The 20223-nt window shown below is 35.8% G+C and overlaps 1 protein-coding gene across 9 annotated transcripts in view; it reads right to left on the bottom strand.

Annotated features, from left to right (window-relative positions):
• SDCCAG8 (SHH signaling and ciliogenesis regulator SDCCAG8) overlaps nt 1–20223 on the bottom strand; it is a 104803-nt gene that overhangs the window by 29144 nt on the left and 55436 nt on the right. For 7 of the 9 annotated variants that reach the window (XM_040057612.2, XM_040057614.2, XM_040057613.2 and 4 more), the window contains exons 14-16: nt 18657–18784; nt 16431–16539; nt 9587–9718 (exon numbers count right to left, since the gene is read on the bottom strand). In XM_040057612.2, coding sequence (XP_039913546.1) covers nt 9587–9718; nt 16431–16539; nt 18657–18784 — 369 coding nt within the window. Of the gene's footprint in view, nt 1–6241; nt 8452–9586; nt 9719–16430; nt 16540–18656; nt 18785–20223 lie in introns of those variants that run through there. The other 2 variants (XM_040057620.2, XM_040057616.2) reach the window with 2 other exon arrangements.

The following is a 20223-nucleotide window of genomic DNA, read 5'->3' as shown; positions in this document are numbered from 1 at the left end:
CAATTAGCACTATCACAAGGATTAATAAACACAGTAATTTTTTAGCATTTAATTGTAGAATAGCAATTTGTTTAGAGAGCACTCAGAAACTGAAAATGAATATGACGGAAGGAAGTTTAAGTTAGACAAGAAATAGGCAAAATAAAGTTCTATCTGTGTTTCAGCTGACAAAAACACTGGGAAAATTTGCTTCCTGGTCTCATAATGCATAAACTAATCACTTGGTAAAAGATGGAAACAAACAGCATGATAAGAAAATATCCCATCTTCGAGTGCAACATAGGCATGGAACTAGTGGCACAAGACACATCGAGGCTAAACAGATTTAAGAACTAAAGGCTAAAGAGATTTAAGAACAGGTTACATTTATATAAGGAAAATGAGAGTGCCCACAGTTAGATCATCTTCCAGAGGAACAGTATTGGATCCTGCAGAAGCAATCAGAACACTGAAGTCATTGAGAAAAAGCAGTCTTCCAATAACCTTGCAAAACTCCATCACTTATGATATTAAAACATAAATTATCATTAGTTTGTGTCTCCTTCTCTTACAATAACCTTGAAAGCAGGCAGGTGCATAGATTTTGTTAGAGAGCTGGTAAATTTTCATGACACACTTGCAAAGCTCTTTAAATGCTACTCATCTGTCTTCATTTTCAGTTCTCCACTATATGGGAACAGAGGGTTTTAAATAGCCTTTGCTTGAAAATCTCACAATCATACACAGCGATCAAAACTGGAAGGAAATCTGTTACTGCTTCAAGTAATTTGCCAAATGAGTTAATAGTTAAATTCTGCTGTAATTGTGAGTTCACTGAAGGCTTAACAGAAAGATACCAATTACAGTCAAATATCCCAGCTAGGTATTCGCTGCTGAACTACTGCATAGTGGCAGTCTTACAGTGGCTATCTGAAAAGGCTTTGGGAGGGTATTTTTTTGTTTGGTTGATTTTTTATAATTTTTCTGACTTATCACAAGGATATCATAGAAATACGGTACAGAAATTGAACTTTAAAAATGCAGATGGAAAACAAGATGGAACAAAGAAAAGAAGGTGAGTATAACAGTCAGGTACTTGAACAATTTGATTTTTCAGATGGTCTAAAAAAATCAAAACTCGCTAAAGATTGTTAAGTGTTTAGGAAGAATATGGATAGTTAGGGCTGTCCTCCAGAGCTTATACTACATTGGAAAGGCTATTACCCCTTTTTTTTTAGTTCTGGGTACATTGAGCAGGTAACTTGAATAAACTCAAGCTAACTCAAATGAACAAGACAGATATGCTTTGGGGTGCTTTCTCTTGCCATTAAACAGCTATGTTTTTATGTACAAGACAGCAAAGGAGCACATTGACCCAGCTTGCTCACTTCTTATTTCACATCTCTAGGGAAAGTGGCGAGGAAGGCTGGTCCCCAACCACCACCTTCGACCAGAGGTGCTACTACCAGGCACTTGTCAAGTGTTTCAAAGAAGATATGGTAGTGGTGAAGGGATAAATTGGTGGATTTACACAATCACCACCAGAAGCAACCCCTGATCAAAATTAAAACTCTTGCAGCCGTGTAGCAAACGTAGGAGAATAAAACGGGGTTTCCCTGGAAAACAAGGGGTGCACTTCTGTCCAATTATGCACATCTTTGTCAGTGTCAGTTATGATCTGCATAGCGACAAGAATTTCTAGATCTTGTCGAATGAAGGAGAGTCAGGGCTGAGCTGTCAAAGACATCACCTTTATCCACCTCCATTTTAGAGGAATCGAGAATGCTTCGTTAATGCTAAATTAACATTTAAATTTGAAAACCAACAACTGTGCTGACAACAGAAAGTAACAAGAACAGCCTGGAACCTTATGTTGTGCTGTTTTATATCGCACATATTTCAGGGCTTTTTACATTCCTGGTAGACAAGAACACAAGCTTACTATTAGTGAGCTGTAGGCTTTGACTCAGTTCATGATGGCATGAATATGAACTATCCCTGTTTCTGTTTTGGAGAAGGCAGAATACAATAAAGTAGTAGGGTAGAAGATAACGCTCAGAAGAGGAGGATTACCATGCTCTTAGTAGAGGGTGTGTAAGTCAGAGAGCTGGTAGCTTTTGAACACAGGAATAAGCAAACCTGGCTATTTTCTCACCTAGCTTTTTTTTGAGACATGGACCAATACAACCTTCCCAGATATGATCTTCCAGTTCATCAAACAATAAAATTGTGGTGGCCAGCAGTCTTGATGTGCAAAGGCAATACAGACACTGTGACTTCCCCTCTACACCTTCTTCCTCATATTGACTGTATTGCTATGCAATTATATCAAGTGCAGCATTAACTAATCCTTAAAGAAGGTAGTTCAGATAATCATCAGCCCATTAACATAACCTCAAATGCAAAAAAAGGCTGCAACAAATTCAGAAAAGAAAGGAATATATAAGGACATGAAGAGATAATTGGAGCATGAGAAACCGAAACGTAAGCTAGATCAAGCAGATTTGGTCACATGAACCCAAAACTCTTTGACAGCTCATTTTTTGATAAAGGAAATGCAATAAATCTTAACAACATTAACTTTAGCAAAACATTAAATATCACGCCAATCAGCAATCGTTAGCTAAGTTGCTGACAAGTAACTGAATAAAACAAAGAGCACAGACAACAGGAACAATTGAAAGGGAAGAAGAATTCTCAGAGAATTTCTTCATATTTAAACAGATTTTTGAATATTTTGAATTATGACTCAGCACAAAAGAAGGAGTGGGCAGATAAACTTAAGAGATGTTATCAGCTTCGAGAAAGTCTGGGATACTACACAGAAAGAAAAAGATGACTCAGAAGATTGAAACAGCAGACACAAGATGAACTTACACTATATACTCAATTCACTCTCAGTTCATAGCAAGTCTCTGCTGAAAACTTGAATTTACTTGGGAGAAAGAGGTCTTGGATGCACCTCTTAGTGCAGCTGTAAAAAAGGCAAACGTGACTGTAGGATTCATCAGTTAAAGAATTTCTAGTAAATATATCAATTCCATATATACAAATATATTCAAAAGTCACCATCCAAGACCCAAGACAGTTTTTACTGCCCATACTTAAAAAAAGCTCAACAATCAAAACACCAAGGTGATGAAGAGCTTATTGCAAAAAGAACAAAGGAAGACGGCTTTACTTATAACCAGAAGAAGGACTGGTTACTTATAACCAGAAGTAGGATATTCTTTTGAAGAGCTACTTACTCAAATCTTGGCTCAAAGACAAGTAGGTACAAACAAAACAGAAATTAATTCAGACTAAAAATAAGAAGGATCCCAATGAAAAGATCAGTGGAAACAGTTGTCCAAATTGGAACAGCAAGGCCCATAGAGGAGCTCAATACATTCTCAAAGAAATATATGAGTGTATAAACTATATATATAGGTACATATATTTTAGATACACACACTTGGAAACAGATGAACACAGTACTCTGTGACCTAGAATACATCTTGCAGAACATTATTAAGTTCCCTAAATATCTCTCTGGAAATTGGGTAGGATATTCCCCTCTGCTTTATATTTTCTTCTTAAGGCTGAGAAATTATTTGAACAAAATTTTGCAGCACTTTATGAAAATCTTGTATTTCACTCTTTGTATACTTCAATTTTTCTAACGACTAAGAAAACTTTTGTTTGTGTGTCTACTGTTTAGGTAGTTGGGGGATAAATCTTTAAAAACAATATTAACTATTTTGAATGGGAATATTATACATATAAAAGCATAAAGATATATTTATACCACACTAAATACAGACATCGATTTAAACTGAGAAAGTGAAAAATAGTTAAAAAGATATATAGTAAATAGACAAATGGTGAATGGCAGAGGAATAGGGAGGAAGAGATTCGGAACATCCAATTTCTATTCCAGAGAATTTGAACTGCGAGCCAACACCCCAGTATTAAACAAAGGCCAAATACACATTCAGATTCTGACAGGATTTGCAACTTATATACATATGTCTACACATTAGCCATTAATGATTTCCTAATAGCAGTTCTCTGGAGTATATATTTCTCAATCTAAAATATGAGTCTATTAAACAGTAACAAAAAAAATTAAGTAATAGTGGCAACCCCAGGGCCTGGACAGAGATGAGAGTTTTATCTGTCTGTACCACAGTGCTGACACATGGTGACCACAAAGCTTTTTACAAACTCCTTGCATGAAGGGCTGAACAAACAATTATGTATCTCCAATTGCTACAGCCATCCCATTACAGTAAAACCACACCAAAAATACCTGGACATGAGTAAAAATGCTCAGGAAAAAGTGCAGCCCACGGCTCTTTAGACATTGAGACAACGTGAGTATCTTTAATATCAAATATGGACACTACATATGTTAATCTCTATTTTCAATTTAAAAATTAATGCATTTTAAACTGAAAAGCCACAATATAGTGCATTTTTAATCTATGATTGTATTGCAAAACAGATGATTGGTCTAATGAAATATAGGTACAGTTACCTCACTGTCACTTTAAAAAATATACTAATCTATCAGTAGATTAAGGAAGACAGTGTATTTAACTCAGAATGAACTGGACTGGAAAAAAATAAAGGTCTTTCAGGTAATGACATAACCTAAGTTCTTCCATCCATCATTATTTCTTGCAAACACACATACACACAAAAAAGTACTAGAGTTTTAGGGAGAAAATGTGAAATTTCAAATGTAACTTGATTGCTCTAGTTATGAAAAAGAAATTAATTAGTTGTTCTACTGAAGATTTGCCAAGAAATCCAAAATCTCTATTCAGCAGTAATAGTGACAGCAAAATTACTATTGTGATTTTACATAGCAGATATTTGAAAATGCTGGTGTATTCTCTCTAGACTCATATGTCTCAATTCTCATAGATATGTGTTCTCTTAAGCATACATGATTTTGCATACACTATCACCTAGTAACAAAACAAACAACAAAAAAATGAAAAAACCCTATAAAAATCCTTATCAAACTGAGTATCACATTTTCACTCGAGTGGTCTGTTCAAAGAACCATTTTACCTACCCTTCCAGATAAGCTCATCCATAAGAATCATAGATTTTGCCATAGGTAGAAAACAAATATAATTTGTCACATGTTGTGCTATTCAGACATTTCTGCACAGTTGCTGCACTACACTAGAATGTCTGAAGGGGAAGACACCCCAGGTAGTTGGCTGCAGACACATCTCAGCAACATGGCATGTAGTTACAATTTGACACATAGAGTCTTTATAAATCCAATGTCTATGAAGTCAAACAAAACTCCTTCTTATTTATAGTAACAGGCGAGAGCAGATCTCTGCCGTCTTGTTACACAGATGGTTGTAACATTTTTATAGTTAACTTACAACCACTGATGCCTAAGGAATAGACACACATCTGCCCCAAACTGCCAGTCCTGTAGGCTCTTCTTTTTAACTTTAGCTAGCAAAAATACAGTCGAAATACATCTAACAGTGTCACCTCCAAAAAAGCTACAACAACAAAAAGCCCCGCACAAATTTGGATAAAATGTATCATTAATGATAATGTTATACTGATTGGACATTGATCACACGCATTACTGCAAAAATTACAGTAATATCAACTGTTACCACAAAAATCTCAGAGAAAATTCACAGCCCTAAATTTCACATGCTGAACTTTGGAAAAATGTTTGGAAAGAAACTCATTAGAAGCTTCTAAATTTAAGTTTTATTTAAAAGATTTTAAAAGAGCCTTTTATTTCATATAAACTACTGACTACTGTCCAAATGTATTTTTTTTTTTTTTTCCTCCTTTAACTGCTTGATAAAAAGTAAAGGCAGGTCTGGCTCATCTTGAAAAAAAGAAAGAAATTGCCTAGGATTTTCTTCTCCTGCTTGAAGATGTTTGCTGTATTTCCACATATCACCTGGGTCTTCAACAGGAAACGTATACAGAAAAAAGCTAAGCTATGCCATTAAATGCTTCCCATTTTAGACACTGGCTGTCCACAGAAGCAATCCTCTAAATAGCTGACTTGCAATCAAATGCTTGTTTTAGGTGAAGAACAGACACAGAAAAGTAAAGCTGTATTTGAACCTTGTAACTATAAGAGTTGTTAAATAAGTCCAGGAAAAGCTTAAACAGCCTGATGAAATCCTGACCCATGGCAGCTTGGGCAAATAGTACTTCTCCATAAATATGTTCAAATAGTAATACATCTAGGCAGGTTCTTGTCTCTTTCTTCTTACTCTTGAATTGGAAAAGAGCTTGTGAGAAAGTGGATCTGCATTTACAGAACTGGTCTAACTACAGAGGTGAAAATGCATACCTGGTAATTCAGTTTGAAAACAGATTAAGGAAAGAATGAACCAACTTTATGCATAGTTATCTAATTCATTTGGCTTTGGATTTTCCTTCATCTGGAATCTATTCAAATTTTGGAACACCAAAAAAACCCCCAGAAGACAGAAAGATAGAAACCTTTTAGTTTTGCTGTATAGTCTTTTTATTCTTGGCTAGTTTTTACCTTTACAGCTGCCTTGTAAGAAATTCTGTACTTTCTGCTGTCAGCTAATTTCTACTATGAACACGTATCTATAGAATGGGAATTTGAAGAATTTAATAATACAGTCTGCTTTGAGATTGAAAATTTATAAAAAATGGACTCTGCTACATAACAGACAAGAACTTATTTCTGCAAGATTCATATCCATGAAGTTACATACGGTGACCAACTCCACATGGACCCTTAACATGTCACTTTAGTCCTGCAAACTGTACATCTTTCAATTCAAGTTTGCCTCAGCAGCATGTGACAACTGTACCATTTAAGATGGACATCTACTTCTTTTAAATGCCATACTTCACTGAGTGAAAACACACTGAAAGGATATTTCCATTACACTGAAAAGGCAGATTCTGTTTAATGACTGCAACCTAAAGAAATCTCTTTCTTAGAAAGTTGCTGATTTAATTTTTGACTATATTAATTTGCAGCACATATACACACAGAGATAGGAATGGCACTAAAACACTTATCTTGTTCACTTTCAGGAGTGCAACTATTATGCTTGCCAAAACACTTCGGCTCTGAAAGAAATTCTGACTGATCAATTAGGTATTGCTTCTTACACAAAACAGTTACATCAGGGCCTGTCATATTGTCCCTGGATAAAACAAGTATGTACAGAGATTTCTTCTCAAACAAATATCACAATACTTCATTATCAAAATGCAAATGTTAGGTTCCAAGTTTAGACAAATCATTTTAATACAAGAAATTTTCTGAAGATCCAGAATAACAGCAGATAGAAAATCAGGTCAGAATGCACTCTGTGGGACTGTGTTGCAAAAAGACCACTGCTATTTGTAGATGCATACAAAGGAGAAACAAATGTGTTAAGTAACCATTGTCAACAGTATTTTGCTGTGATTATTAGTATGTAAGTGATGGATGAAAATCTGAGGCAAAATATTTTATTATTATTTGTTGTTCTGCTTTTACTAAATAGTAGAGCCAGATCTCTATTTTCAAAATCAGAAGAGAAAAATTACTATTTTTATTTAGTGGAAATCCTTCAACATAAATATACGGAACTGAGAGATTTATTTGTTGGAGTAGTTATTCCCTCTGCTTTTCTTCACCTAGATTTCTAAACTTCATGACCAATTTACAGCATTTGGGAATTCATCCAGAAAATCTACTGCAGTTTTCACATGGAAATTAAAATTAGATTACATTGCCTTTTTTAAAGCAGTTTAGACTATCAGTCTTGTCACTTATTAGTTGGATTTTAAATTAATGAAGTGCAAGATGACAATTAAAAGTACGTTAAAAGAACTATCTCTTAAAATGATGGTAAAGTATACTGTTCATGTTTAGAACACCTGATAATCTCTGCCATATTTACATATTCTAAAATATTAAATAAGACAAATGTTATTACTGCCCTGTTTTCTCTGTTGTCTGCAAAACAGCAGCAGAAGGTAAGGCATTGCCTGCAGCATGACCACTCTGCTTTCAAACCACTTTTGTGCTCTGGATTAATGCTTTCAGTCTTTTCTAGTGTATAATCATTGCTGCTGCAGCAGCAAATGAGCAACATTTTCCAGTAGATCTATTTTATTTATAAAAATAGATAGAGGAAAGGTTACCCTAAGAACTTGCAAAGCACTTTTAAATTCTACTAGATATTCATAATTCTACAGAAGAGCAGCTAGGAGGAAAAAGAGGGGGATTTTTTTTTTTTCTCCTGAAAGTAACCTTGAATTCTCAGTCCTACATATGGTAAGAATCCACCACAACTAAAGAAACCAAAAGCGAGGTGAGATAAATGGAAAGATTGTGTGGTTACACAGATTAGGGATGCAGTTGCAGCGTTTTGAATTTCTTTGTTCTCTCAGCTATAAATGATGATGACAATCCAAGGTTACAGAAGAACAGGATGAGGTACAGACAGAAATCTGAAAGAGAAGAGGAAAGAAGTGGTTCTGGGTGACTGAAATGAACACATGAAGTGCTTGCAAGAAAGATTAAAGACAGACAGAGAGTAAAGAGACGGCAGGAAAAAAAAAAATCAAGACTTTAAAGAAATGAGCATACAGGACTGGCTGCTTTAATACATGCAAGCTCTGCTCCTCTCAGGTGGTCAATGATGTAAAAAAGCAAACAAAATTTTTCCCAGTAAGGGCTGTCTAGTCCAAATAAAGTTAAACTGCATTTTGCCTTTGACTACTGACAAGAGGGAGCCTGGATGATTGGATTTGCAGAGTTGCCTCTCAGCCTCTTCTTTACATCATCCTCTACCTCCACAAGCATGTCAAAACTCCCTCCAGTGCCTGTTACACTTAATATGGAGTGGAAAACAGAACAAGAAAGCATAGATGAACTTTCTGGAACCAAAAGGAGAAGACTCCACAGTGATCTTTGAGGAAGTTTAATCCATATCACAGCACAAGCCATTAGCAGTCTGGATACCCTGGCCAGAATAGTCAATTGAGATTGGTGGAAGTATTACATACTAGTCTTGCTGCAGCTGCTCCCAGCTCATCCTGAGGAAGTCACTACTTCTCTGAAAGGCTAGTGGTGCTTGGAAATTGTCAGCGTTTCTCTGGTTACTATGATTTTCAGTAAGATTTGTCTGTTCATGCAAGTTAAATGATGGTAAACCTCCAAAATACAACTATTATGTGGCATAATGGAAGCCACATCTGTACTCTACAGTCACATCACTGAATAACCTCCTCCCTCCTTCTTCCCCAGCTCCCCCTCCCTTTTTTTTTTTTAATATGGTAAGACTATTCATACAAGTTAGAGCAGAGAACAGCCGAAGCAGCCCACACACATATGTACTAGGTTTAAATTCTCTGGAAGACTATGTTGTTCAAGCTTTCCTTTTATTTATCCAAAATGGCACAAGCAAAAGATGTCAAAAAAAAAAAAAGGAACTTGACAGAATGGCTGGGGAGGGGGAAGGAGTGGTCATTTCATAAGGAGAGAATATTACTTTCACACAATCTAGTGCCATTTTTATGTTTACACAACATGACTGGTACGGTTGAGCATATCACATACTGACAGATTAACAGGACCTCCTACCTTGACTTCATTCTCTCATGCATTCTCCCATGCTGGATACATTGCTGGTCCAATTCATCATTCCGTTTCTGCATCTTCTCCAATCTGCTGTGGAGATACTCCTTTTCCTGACTAAGCTGGTTGACTTCAGATCTACAGAAGTAAAACAAAGCGATGATGGATGTTGTCAGATTTCATCCTGCAGTGTGACATCAATATGTGGCTTCAGCATTTATAAAATTTCATACATTTATATGCAATGCATGAACAAGCTATTACTAGAACTTACAGAAATAAAATGCTGTTTCAGATAATCTTAAGACAAACGGATATGATACTGGTGAGTATCTTCTAAATATGCCACTGGCAATCACTCAGTTATAGGTTGGCTATGCTAATTTCAGCCTAATTTAAACAGGCCTGCCATTTGGCATTATACATTGCTGTTAAATAAGATCAATAAATGTAAATTCATACTTATTAAGCAAGAATATGGTTAACATTTTGAAAACACATTTCAACTTCTTTATTAGAGAAAGCTAACATTTAGTTTAAAAAAAACCCAGCTACTAAAACCTTGTTCAACCTTTACTCTGCTTTATAGGTCAAACTCTCAACAGTTCACAGGTTGAACTCTCAATAGCTGTTGAGAGTTTTAGAAACTTTAGTAACCTCCTATGTCTAAAATGACATTGCACAGGAAAAAAAAAAAAAAAAAAAAAATCAATTAAGCCCGCATTAACCCCTCCCCCACAAAAAACACCCAAACCCAACCAAAAACCCAAAGCCTCACTAGGAGGAAAATTAACAAAACTTTAAGAAACAAGGGACAAATATACAAGCAATACACTAATCTACATAAAACTCCGCACAGCCTTAAAGAATATTAGTCACTTCTAAGCAATTCCTATTCTTCACGGGTGAGCAGAGACACCAGATCCATGAATGACCTGGGACTGCCACTTGCTACATCTCTAACCATCAGCCCATGGAGAAACAGGCATGAGCTGTTTCTTAATATCAGGAAAAGACCTCAGATTAAATTGTGATAAAATATACATTATGCACTTGTACAATTTTAACTCTTTGGAAAAGGTTAATGAGAACATGTCAGAATCTGCTATACCATCAGAAAGTAGAATCAAAAGCAAGCAAATTTGATTTATGGCATCTGCCACTCCATATCTCAAGGTTAAAAAGCTTCAGATATATCTTTAAATCATAAACTTAAATATGCTGCAATTACAGCAGAAAGATACTTTACCTTCCTGGCTGTTATAGAATGCAACAACAACTGACATTCTGAAAAATACAACAAAGTGCAGGGAGGAAGGAATACTCCTCTTTCAAAAACATGCTGTTACATTGACAAGTCAAATCTAGAAATGACAACATGATCTTTTCATGTTTAAATAGAGAACAATGCATGGTATCATCTGTGAATCTAAAAGAACTTAACAAGGGAAACTTTGGACCAAATTGAATTGAATGTAATTGAATTTAGATTGAGAGTTACAGCTATATTAAGGAAGATCACATACAAATACATCAGAATTGTGCTGATAGATTTGTACATCAAACTTCAGTGCACAGGAGTTCCCTGGATGGGTAAATAATAGTGGGCAGGATGTAATACGAAGGCAGCAGAAACTGAAATTTTCCACCGATCATTTTAAAGAAACACTAATAACTTAAATGTCAGCATTAACAAAGCCTTGCCAGCTGGAACAACTATTATCAAACAATGTGAATGCAGTCTGTACTTGATACTGATACTGTAAGACAGACAACCAGTGGATAAAAGCAAAAGTTCACTGCAGAGCAGCTCAAAGAGACCTGACACGGGACTAAATTCAATTCTGCATTCCTTTTTTGCTAGCAAAATCAGCAACAGCATTTGCCATGTAGTAATACTGTAAATTATCACATTTGTAAGGTTTCCCAACTGGGAGATCCTGTTTCTTCTTCTGTATGCATATGTGACTGTCTCATTCATGGGAACAGCAGAACCAACTTTCAAGGTGATAAATGCCTCAAAGTTTTACAAGTCTCCTTCATACTTGAAGGTGCCTAAAGACTTTCTGGAAAGATCAAGTAATTTACATCAACCAAAATCAAAACACTACTGAAAATTACAATTAATGAAACAAAAGTAAGTAATGAATTAATTAAAATCATGAGTATCATAATCTCCAAACTCTAAAATAGAGCTCTAAATGCCTGATGCTTTGAAGCACATTATGAGTGTTTGTCTTCTCCTAAAACATCTTTTGTAATTACAGTAAAACACAGAAAAACAAATTCTAATTAAGACATTTACATGTCCTTTCCACCTAAGAGTCTGACCACCAAGACTCAAGTATTTAATGACACTGAAGTTTTGAAGGACAGCACATATGAAGTACAGAATGGTTAGGTCCATTTTAGAAGGTTCATGTGTGTTGGCATTAAAGGGAGAACACCAGTCCAATACAATACTGCATTCCGAGAGTCTTCCATCATCACTCCTCAACGATTTCCTCTGCATTTTTAAACACACCTTTCATCTACCTCAGTTTCCAAAGATTAAGATAAGACAGCTAATTCTATGTGATATTTAAGTACCCAAACCACCGTAATTTTAATAAGCCGAATAACTGTACTGAATGCTATAGCACATTTATACAGAAGTAGGAATTCCACCCAGCCAGAGGCAGGGCCAGTCCTGTGTAAATGCTTCTGAATAACTCTGCTCCCAAGGTATTACAGCAGGAAAAGAGAGGGGGGTTAAATGTCAAAGCACACAGTGCTGAACTCCAGAGATAGTTCACTCATAATGCTGAGCACAGAGGCAAATTAGAGAAATCTATGCACTAATCACTGTGTCTGATGGATCCTGCACAACTGAAGGACACAGCATGGATGTGCTGATGTTGCTTCACCAGAGCTACTCTGGGTCCAACAGTCTGAGCAATAAGCTGTGGCGGACTCAGTAGAAACCGAAGCATGCAGGCATTTGGAGTGCTGCCATCAGAGCTGGACTCAGCAGGAAGGGGCACTTCTGCAGACTCAGGCTGGCCCCACAAGTCCGGCAGTCACGGATCTGTGTGTGCTTCTGAGACCTGATACGCTCAAAAGACCCCTATGAAATCACTGTTATTCTGAAATTGCACAGAGCAAAGCTACAACATCACATGAAAATGTGAAATGTATGCCTGCAATTGGATGCATAATAGATTTCACCAAATCTCATTTACTTGTCACTATATCAAAACTAATTGATGGGGGCAGGAGCAACAACAGCAACAAAACCCCCTCTATACTTCTGGATCCATTTAACTACCAAAACTTCTATTTAAAAATCACTCTGGTTTTATCTTCCATCTTTGCTGGAAGAATCTTGGAAAAAAACCCAAAGAGGTTAGCCTCCAAAACACTTAAACACTAAAGGCAAAAAATGAGGAAATGTTATATCGTCACAATTCAAAGTCAGTCTTAGGATGAGCTGAGTTTTGAACACTAAGGTGGCAATGTTGCCTTTACTCCTCTGAACTAGGTTTTGCATTTCAGTGCTTTTTAAGCACTGCCTTTTCCTGCCCTTAAAACCGATTGCTTATTTGCACAGAAATTAAAAACACGCTCTAAAATATTTTCTGCAGATTCAATATTGTTGCATCTAATTTTAATGACTGAACCTTCAGACTGAACCTTCCCCACCTTCATACAGCTACCTTCAACAAACATTTCACTCCCGGTATTGAGTGCAACGACTGCAGTCAACCAAACATGCAGAAAAATAGTTCAGCCGGGTATGTGTTCTTTACTTCAATTAAACTCACACAGTTGGATGCCTACTGTTGCCAAACCAGTAATATAATTTATACATTATAGTCCAAACAGTAAAACTACACTAAAAGTCATTTAACAATATTTATAACACCATAAAATACAGTGTTAAAATATATGAACTGCAATATGTACCAAAATTATAAAATTTGTTTCTCATCATCAGTGATTAAAACCAGGATCATTGCTCTAGCTTCAATACTCACAACCCTGGTGACAGATTAGAATTCAAATCTTAATGATCAATTTACAATTAACAAGATAGAAGTGAAACAAATTAAACCAACCATTATATATAATGAGACCCAATGGACTCCCATTGTTCCCCTTAATTACAAAACGCAAATCACAAATACACAGTGGGTAGTGTTAAGCATTAATCTACAACCTAGAAACTCAGACAGTGACAATCAGAGGAAAAAAAAGAACAAAACAAGAGAGGAACAGAGAAGAAATCAACAAAGGACTATATTTTTAAACATGCCTATGCATACAAAAACCTTCACAGACACTATCTTCTTTTTGCACAGCTTGAGGGGTTTATAATTCGTCTGACATTGTCTTTCTGATGCTTTTCTGTGTAGGGACTAGCTCAAAAAATGGTTCCAGCTTACATATAAACACAAAAACTTCAGTTTACATTTCTCAGAAAACCTGCATTAAATATAAAAATATATGTGCCATTCAGATGCATTCCACAGAAATTGTAGAAATATGTAGTTGTCACACATAAATTTGAAATGTCCCTTATTACAAATGACTACTTCCTATCAAACCAAATAAAAATTAAATAAACTTACTATTGCATCTGTTATTAAAAGAGCTTGCCTGTTCCACAAGTTAAAAAATAGTATTGGTAGTGTACAGTTATTTCTTAAACCCATGGAAATTAAGGCACAAAGATTCTAGAAACACAGCAAGAAAATACACATCCAGGTCCAAAATTTAGTTTATAGAAAGGTCAAAAATATGGAAAAAAAAGGAAAAATATTTTCTGTGAAAACATGGTACACTGCTGCTTTGTGATCTGCTGTTATTAATGTACATAAGAACTAAGTTATAAAATCTTCCCCAAATTATTGCCTCTTTTCAGAAGATAAAGCTACATTATTCTGTCCCAGAATGTGGTTTTACACTACATTCAGTGACAATGATTGCCATTTGGAGAGGTGCTACTGAGAGATACATGCCGATCTTGCATTTAGAACTTGGCTAAAATAATTTTTTGCATCTGATCTCCCGATCACATCACTTTGTGAAGCCATCTATATTAGTCTGTCATTTTCCACCATCTACAGTTCCACCTTGCTGTTCTCATTTTTAACCTTCATTTTTTTTTTTTTTGTTTCTACCTATTTCTCTATCTCTGTTAGTGACTACAGCAGCTCCCACTCCAGTGAAGGCAAGCTCAAGCTATTTTAGGACCACTTCTCAGAACCACTTTCATGCATTCTTCCTTACAGTTCCTTTTGTAAAAAATACCACTTCCTGGAGATGCAAGAGGGCTCCTTTTCCCACTTTCAGGTCCTTGACATAGTGAGCTAATGCTGCTAGGTGGAGAAACACTTGGCAATCTCTAGTATTTATTTTCAGAGAATAATGTGTTTTCACAGTATGTTTTCTGTCTTTCCTTCATCCTTTACAGTTACTAGTCTGTGACTGTGAGCTCTAGCAACAAAGTCTGTGTGCTTTTTTATTGCTGGAATAATAATATGATTTGAATCCATTTAGATTTTGCATTACTGTAGCAGAAGAGCTCTGCTTTTTCAGAGGAAAAATTCTGTTTGCTTCTCTCTCAAGTACCCCTCACAACATTTGCATGGGAAGATTGCTTATAGTCCCTCAAGTTTCTCATTTCTTCCCCAAACACTCTGGAAGGGATTCATCTCTGAACTTCAGCCACTTAACAGCTAGTCAACACTTTATATTCAGTGGGAAGTAGGATGGGCAGTGGAGGCAGAACCAGTGGGAAGCATCATATATTTTATTTATTATAGACATAGACACATATATATATATAATTTATTAATAGACATAGACATATACATATACATATATATATATATATATGTCTGTCATTTACTTAAATCATTCCCCTTTGACCATTCCTAGGAAGAGGGTATTGGGGTAAATCTCTGAGTGAGTGTTGCCACTTTTACATTACCTTGAGAAGATGATTAAATCCACCCAGCAGAAGAAGAATCCTGTCTTGAAAACCAATTTTATATTTGCTGAGTGTTTTCCTTACTTCCCATCAGCCATGAGACAAATACTAGCCTTAATTACCAAATTCACTTTGCAGATAATTTACAGAACCTACAGAATGCCAAGTCTCCACTGAAGTCCAGTTTACCAGCCTAAACATGAACCCAAAAAAAGTTTCAACAGATACACACTTAAAAATGTAAAATCAAATTATTTGCTGCTAAAGAACTATAAAATTCATATTTTCTTTAGAAGATAGTTCTGTCTTACATAACTTTTGAATAGATACCTCCATAGCTTTGTTTAAATTATTATTACTTCCAGGTTTTGCTCTCTTCCTCAATTTTTAATGACTTTGAACTTAGATGTGCTATTGATTGATAACAAGCAGCAGCAGAATCAGAGCATCAGCAACAAGAATTTTGATGACAATTATTTTATAGACAATATTCAGCATGTAGTGTAGTACTGTGAAAAGAGCTTAAGTAAATAATTACAATGACAACAGTTTTGACATCACTGAATCTTCAGCATTTTTCATATAACTTTAGATAAACTTGAATTGTAGCTTTTAAAACAATTTTATACTTTTCATATTAAGAAGGCAATACTATGCAATTTTTACATTGGAATTGTCCAATAAATTTGAATTAAGCGTCAGAAATATAAACTTAAGGGGCATATATTACACTCAATTCTTAAAGGGCATATATTACATTTATATGATATGTAATACCTGGGACAAAATGAAAAATAATAAATATTAAAATACAAAGAAAAAATAAAGAAGCATGTCTTAGTAATAAAAGGGTCAGGCTAAGAAAAATATACTAACCTGTACTTTTCTGACATTTGTTCCAACTTCCTTGTCAACACAAAACATTCTTCCTTTAATTTTGCTATGAATGTATTCTGGGATGTCAGCAATGAATCCAGTTCTTCTACTAGAAACCATAAAATTATGATACTATAAAATTACAATTATATAAATTTATAGATAACATAGAAACAATTTTATATCTTCATAATTTCTTTCTTCTAGTTCATTCTAGTTTTGAGATTTTTTTTAAGCTTCAGCTACTTGGACATCATCACTTACCAAATTAAGGCTCTGTGTCAGAATTAGCTAAAGTGTTAAAGCAATGTTGCCACTGAATCTGGTCTTGTAAGAGAAGAATCACTGTGAATAGATATCTAATCTGGTGGGCTTGCTTTTTAGCTAGAAGTTCACTGACATTTCTTGGAGGAATAAAATTGGCAAGCCATGCTTTAGCAGACTTTTGCTTGCTCAACTGGTGCAGAGGATACACCAGCAAACCAAATGCTCACACTGTGGACTCATTTCAGTGTCTCCTTAAAACAGCAGTTCTTTTATTTACTGTGTCCTGAGCTTACCATGAATAATGTGATTTTTTATTGTCAAATGGTAGGATTTAGACTTACTGCCCAGTGACAGTTGAAATGAAACAATTTTATAAATAATTTTCAGTTACTCTCAGTTTGGACTGCACCTAAACTCATGACCTAGAATCCAGGTATCTTTATTATTTCAAAAGAAAGACACTTCAAAATGATGTTTCTTGATTTCTACTTTTAAAATTAGTGAAAGCATGACCACTCTTACCCAAATTCCTTGTATGTGTGCAGGGTCATAATAAACAAGGTTTTCTTTATAGACATTACAAATGACTATAATTTTCAACTCCCTCTAATCCTACTAGATATACATAAAAACAGACCCAGAGATAATATTGCTTCATTTCTGTACACTGGGACAATTTATGCACCAGGAGGGTAAACTACTTTTCTCTTGTGCAAAATTATACATGGTCATATGCAGATGTGCTGGCTAAAGGAGGAAAAAATTATTCTGAGAGCTTCTTTTCTTCTCCTACAGTGTAGGCAGCAGCCATAATGTAGGTGTTTGCATTCCCTGAACACATGGAAATGTCCTCTAGTACTGCGACAATACAAAATAAGGCGGAAAATGGAATAGCAGATAGAACCGTGCCTGCTACTTTACTTATTATACAGCACTCCTTAAATTAATATATGTTATTTAGTTTTCCTAAAAGTATTGCGTGACTGGTGGGTAAATATGGTATCTGGTTAAACACATAAGTATATAATGTTCTTTAACAGCTGAAGCTCCTCCTCCTTTCCATGCTCATGGGTTACAGATTTCATAGCTTAAAAATTTCCCTTTTTTTTGTTTATTTATAATATGCACCTCTAATAATGTTGTTAGCATACTGTTAGCATACATTATGTACTTCATAATAAAAACCCCTCTTTTTTCTTTGTTCAGAAAACCCATTTTACTTCCAGATTAAAGTTAGATGTTATTGATGGACTCAGTCAATGCAATGAAGTCTCCTATTATGAGAACCTGAAGTATGCAAGGGATTAAACATCTTTCTTCTAGACTGAGGATGTGTGGGGGGGCACATGGTAATGCTAAAAATGTTTGAGGCTGCAAAGATTAAATAAAGGAACATATCAATTTGGAGCCAGTGAATTACATCCAGCTGCGACAGTGAATTAAGAACCGATTAATGGCTAAAGCTTTTCTCCAGTTTGGATGCCGAAGCAAACTCATTAAGCTTTTAGAGTAGCTATAATGTGTGTACTGTGGGAACTGTTCAATGCTATTCAGGAGACTTTAACTGTAAGCTCAGAGCATTTCCCGCAGAGCTTCTGATGCTATTTTCTTTATATAACATGTGTGCCTGAAAATCCAGCCAAAAACAAGCCCTTTGTTTTTCTACTTTGTTGTGGTCTCTCTCAGCTTTACGTTTCTTGAACACAGGTAAATAAACTCATAATCCAGATGGTGCAGCAGATGTGAGAGCAGCACTCTGAAATCAACAGACAGTGGGCAATACTTTCCATTTTCTCTTTTAAACGCTAACTAATATGTAATTCGGAATCTCCGGTGTAGTTAGCATCTGCTCCCTTCGGCCAGCCAAAGGTTACAGGTGTTCCTGATGTCATTTCACAGTAAGGCGTGGGCCTGGCTTGTGAGTGAGTGCCCAGGCTCTAATCTTTCCCTACCACCTACCAGTTTTCTCATGCTGGGCCTCCATTTGCTGCATCTTCTGTGTCAGCTCCTGCTCTCTTTGCTGGGCCTGAAGGGCTTGGGCCTTTGCTTCATTGCTAATGCTGTGCTGAATGCTCTCTTTCTCCAATCTATTAAAAAAAACAAATAAGAAATTAAGAAAAATAAAAATCATATACCAAAGAGGATAAATTAAAAGGGTAAAGCAGAACATTCAAATAATAAGAATAACAAAAATCTTGACAAGCTTTTCACATTAAACATTCTCCTCCCGCTTCAGGTTATACAAACTGACCTTTGTCTTACAATGTCAAACATTCTCCAGTGACTAGTAGAGAATGAATAAAAAGTATGATCTATTTCCTGAGAGAAAATTGGCCCTGCAGGAAAAAATAGGGTTTTATTTTAAAAAATTTTAAATACGACCTCTTTTTTATAAGGAAGCTTACCAACATTCACTTTGCCCTGAACATATTATTTGCATTTTCCTTTAAGTGCTATTTGTTCAATTCTGCAATGAAGCTTAGGGACCTGACCCCGAGATGGACTGGTTCCCAGTGAATCAGCAGGAGATAAGTCAATGGGAGCGATTGCACAGTGCTCGTGATACAGCTACTCTGAAAGCTTAATGAGTTTTCTTAAGCAACCAAACAAGTCTTAACTATTAATTTATGTAAATAGGAGATGAATGCCTCCATTACAATAGAGTAGACTGCTAGCACCACACAGGCCCAGCCCCTCGTGGTTCTGCTCAGTGGGGGGCTGTATAGGAAGGTCTAAAGCCCAGCACTGTTATTGAAGGATGCAGGCAAGAGAGCAATTTACTTGACCAGATACGCAAGATGGGGCAATCCACTCCTGAGGCAAAACAAATGCTAGACTACCACACTCCATTGAAGCATTTTATTTAATGCAAGCCAAGCAAAAAGAGCATGGAAAACAAAACACCAAAAAGAAATGTGCATATAAATTAGAAAAGATCCTGAACTGCAAATTCAGATCCAAACTTTCCCAAAGGTCGTGAATATTTATTTGATGCACATTGGGATCCACATTTAAAACATCAGTGAGTTCACACATACAAGGATTGATTTCTAGATTTCAAATGACATGAGCAAACACTTTTCTACTGAAATGACATTTAATAGCTTGGGATAGGCTTCAAAAAAGTCTTATAAACGTGTTTTGTTCTCGAAATACTACCTATTTCAGAGGACTACAAAACAGAACACGGGCACAGATCATGTAAGGATAAAGCCACATCTCATGTGGTTGCTGCACTTAACCTTTGGATTGGTGCCTAATAACCCATCCGAGATATTGCAATATCTCAGCATGACACACACAATGTTAAATCTTCTCTCTCAAATTTACCCCAAAGCAATACAAATGGTGGGTCACATTACACTAATTCCTGGTCCTGATGTTTCAAGCCCTACCTTAGGCAAAACTCCCTTGGAAATCACAGGCAGTTTCTTCTGAGGTAAGACAGTAAATACGTTTAGATAGCAAAAATATTAGAGCGTTAAGGAAACAAAGCACATTTTTAAAGAAAATTTCATATATTGAA

Source organism: Hirundo rustica, chromosome 3, assembly GCF_015227805.2.
Source record: "Hirundo rustica isolate bHirRus1 chromosome 3, bHirRus1.pri.v3, whole genome shotgun sequence".
NCBI classification, from domain to species: Eukaryota; Metazoa; Chordata; class Aves; order Passeriformes; family Hirundinidae; genus Hirundo; species Hirundo rustica.
The sequence above is the reverse complement of the archived record's forward strand: the minus strand, read 5'-3'. Positions and strand labels throughout refer to the sequence as shown.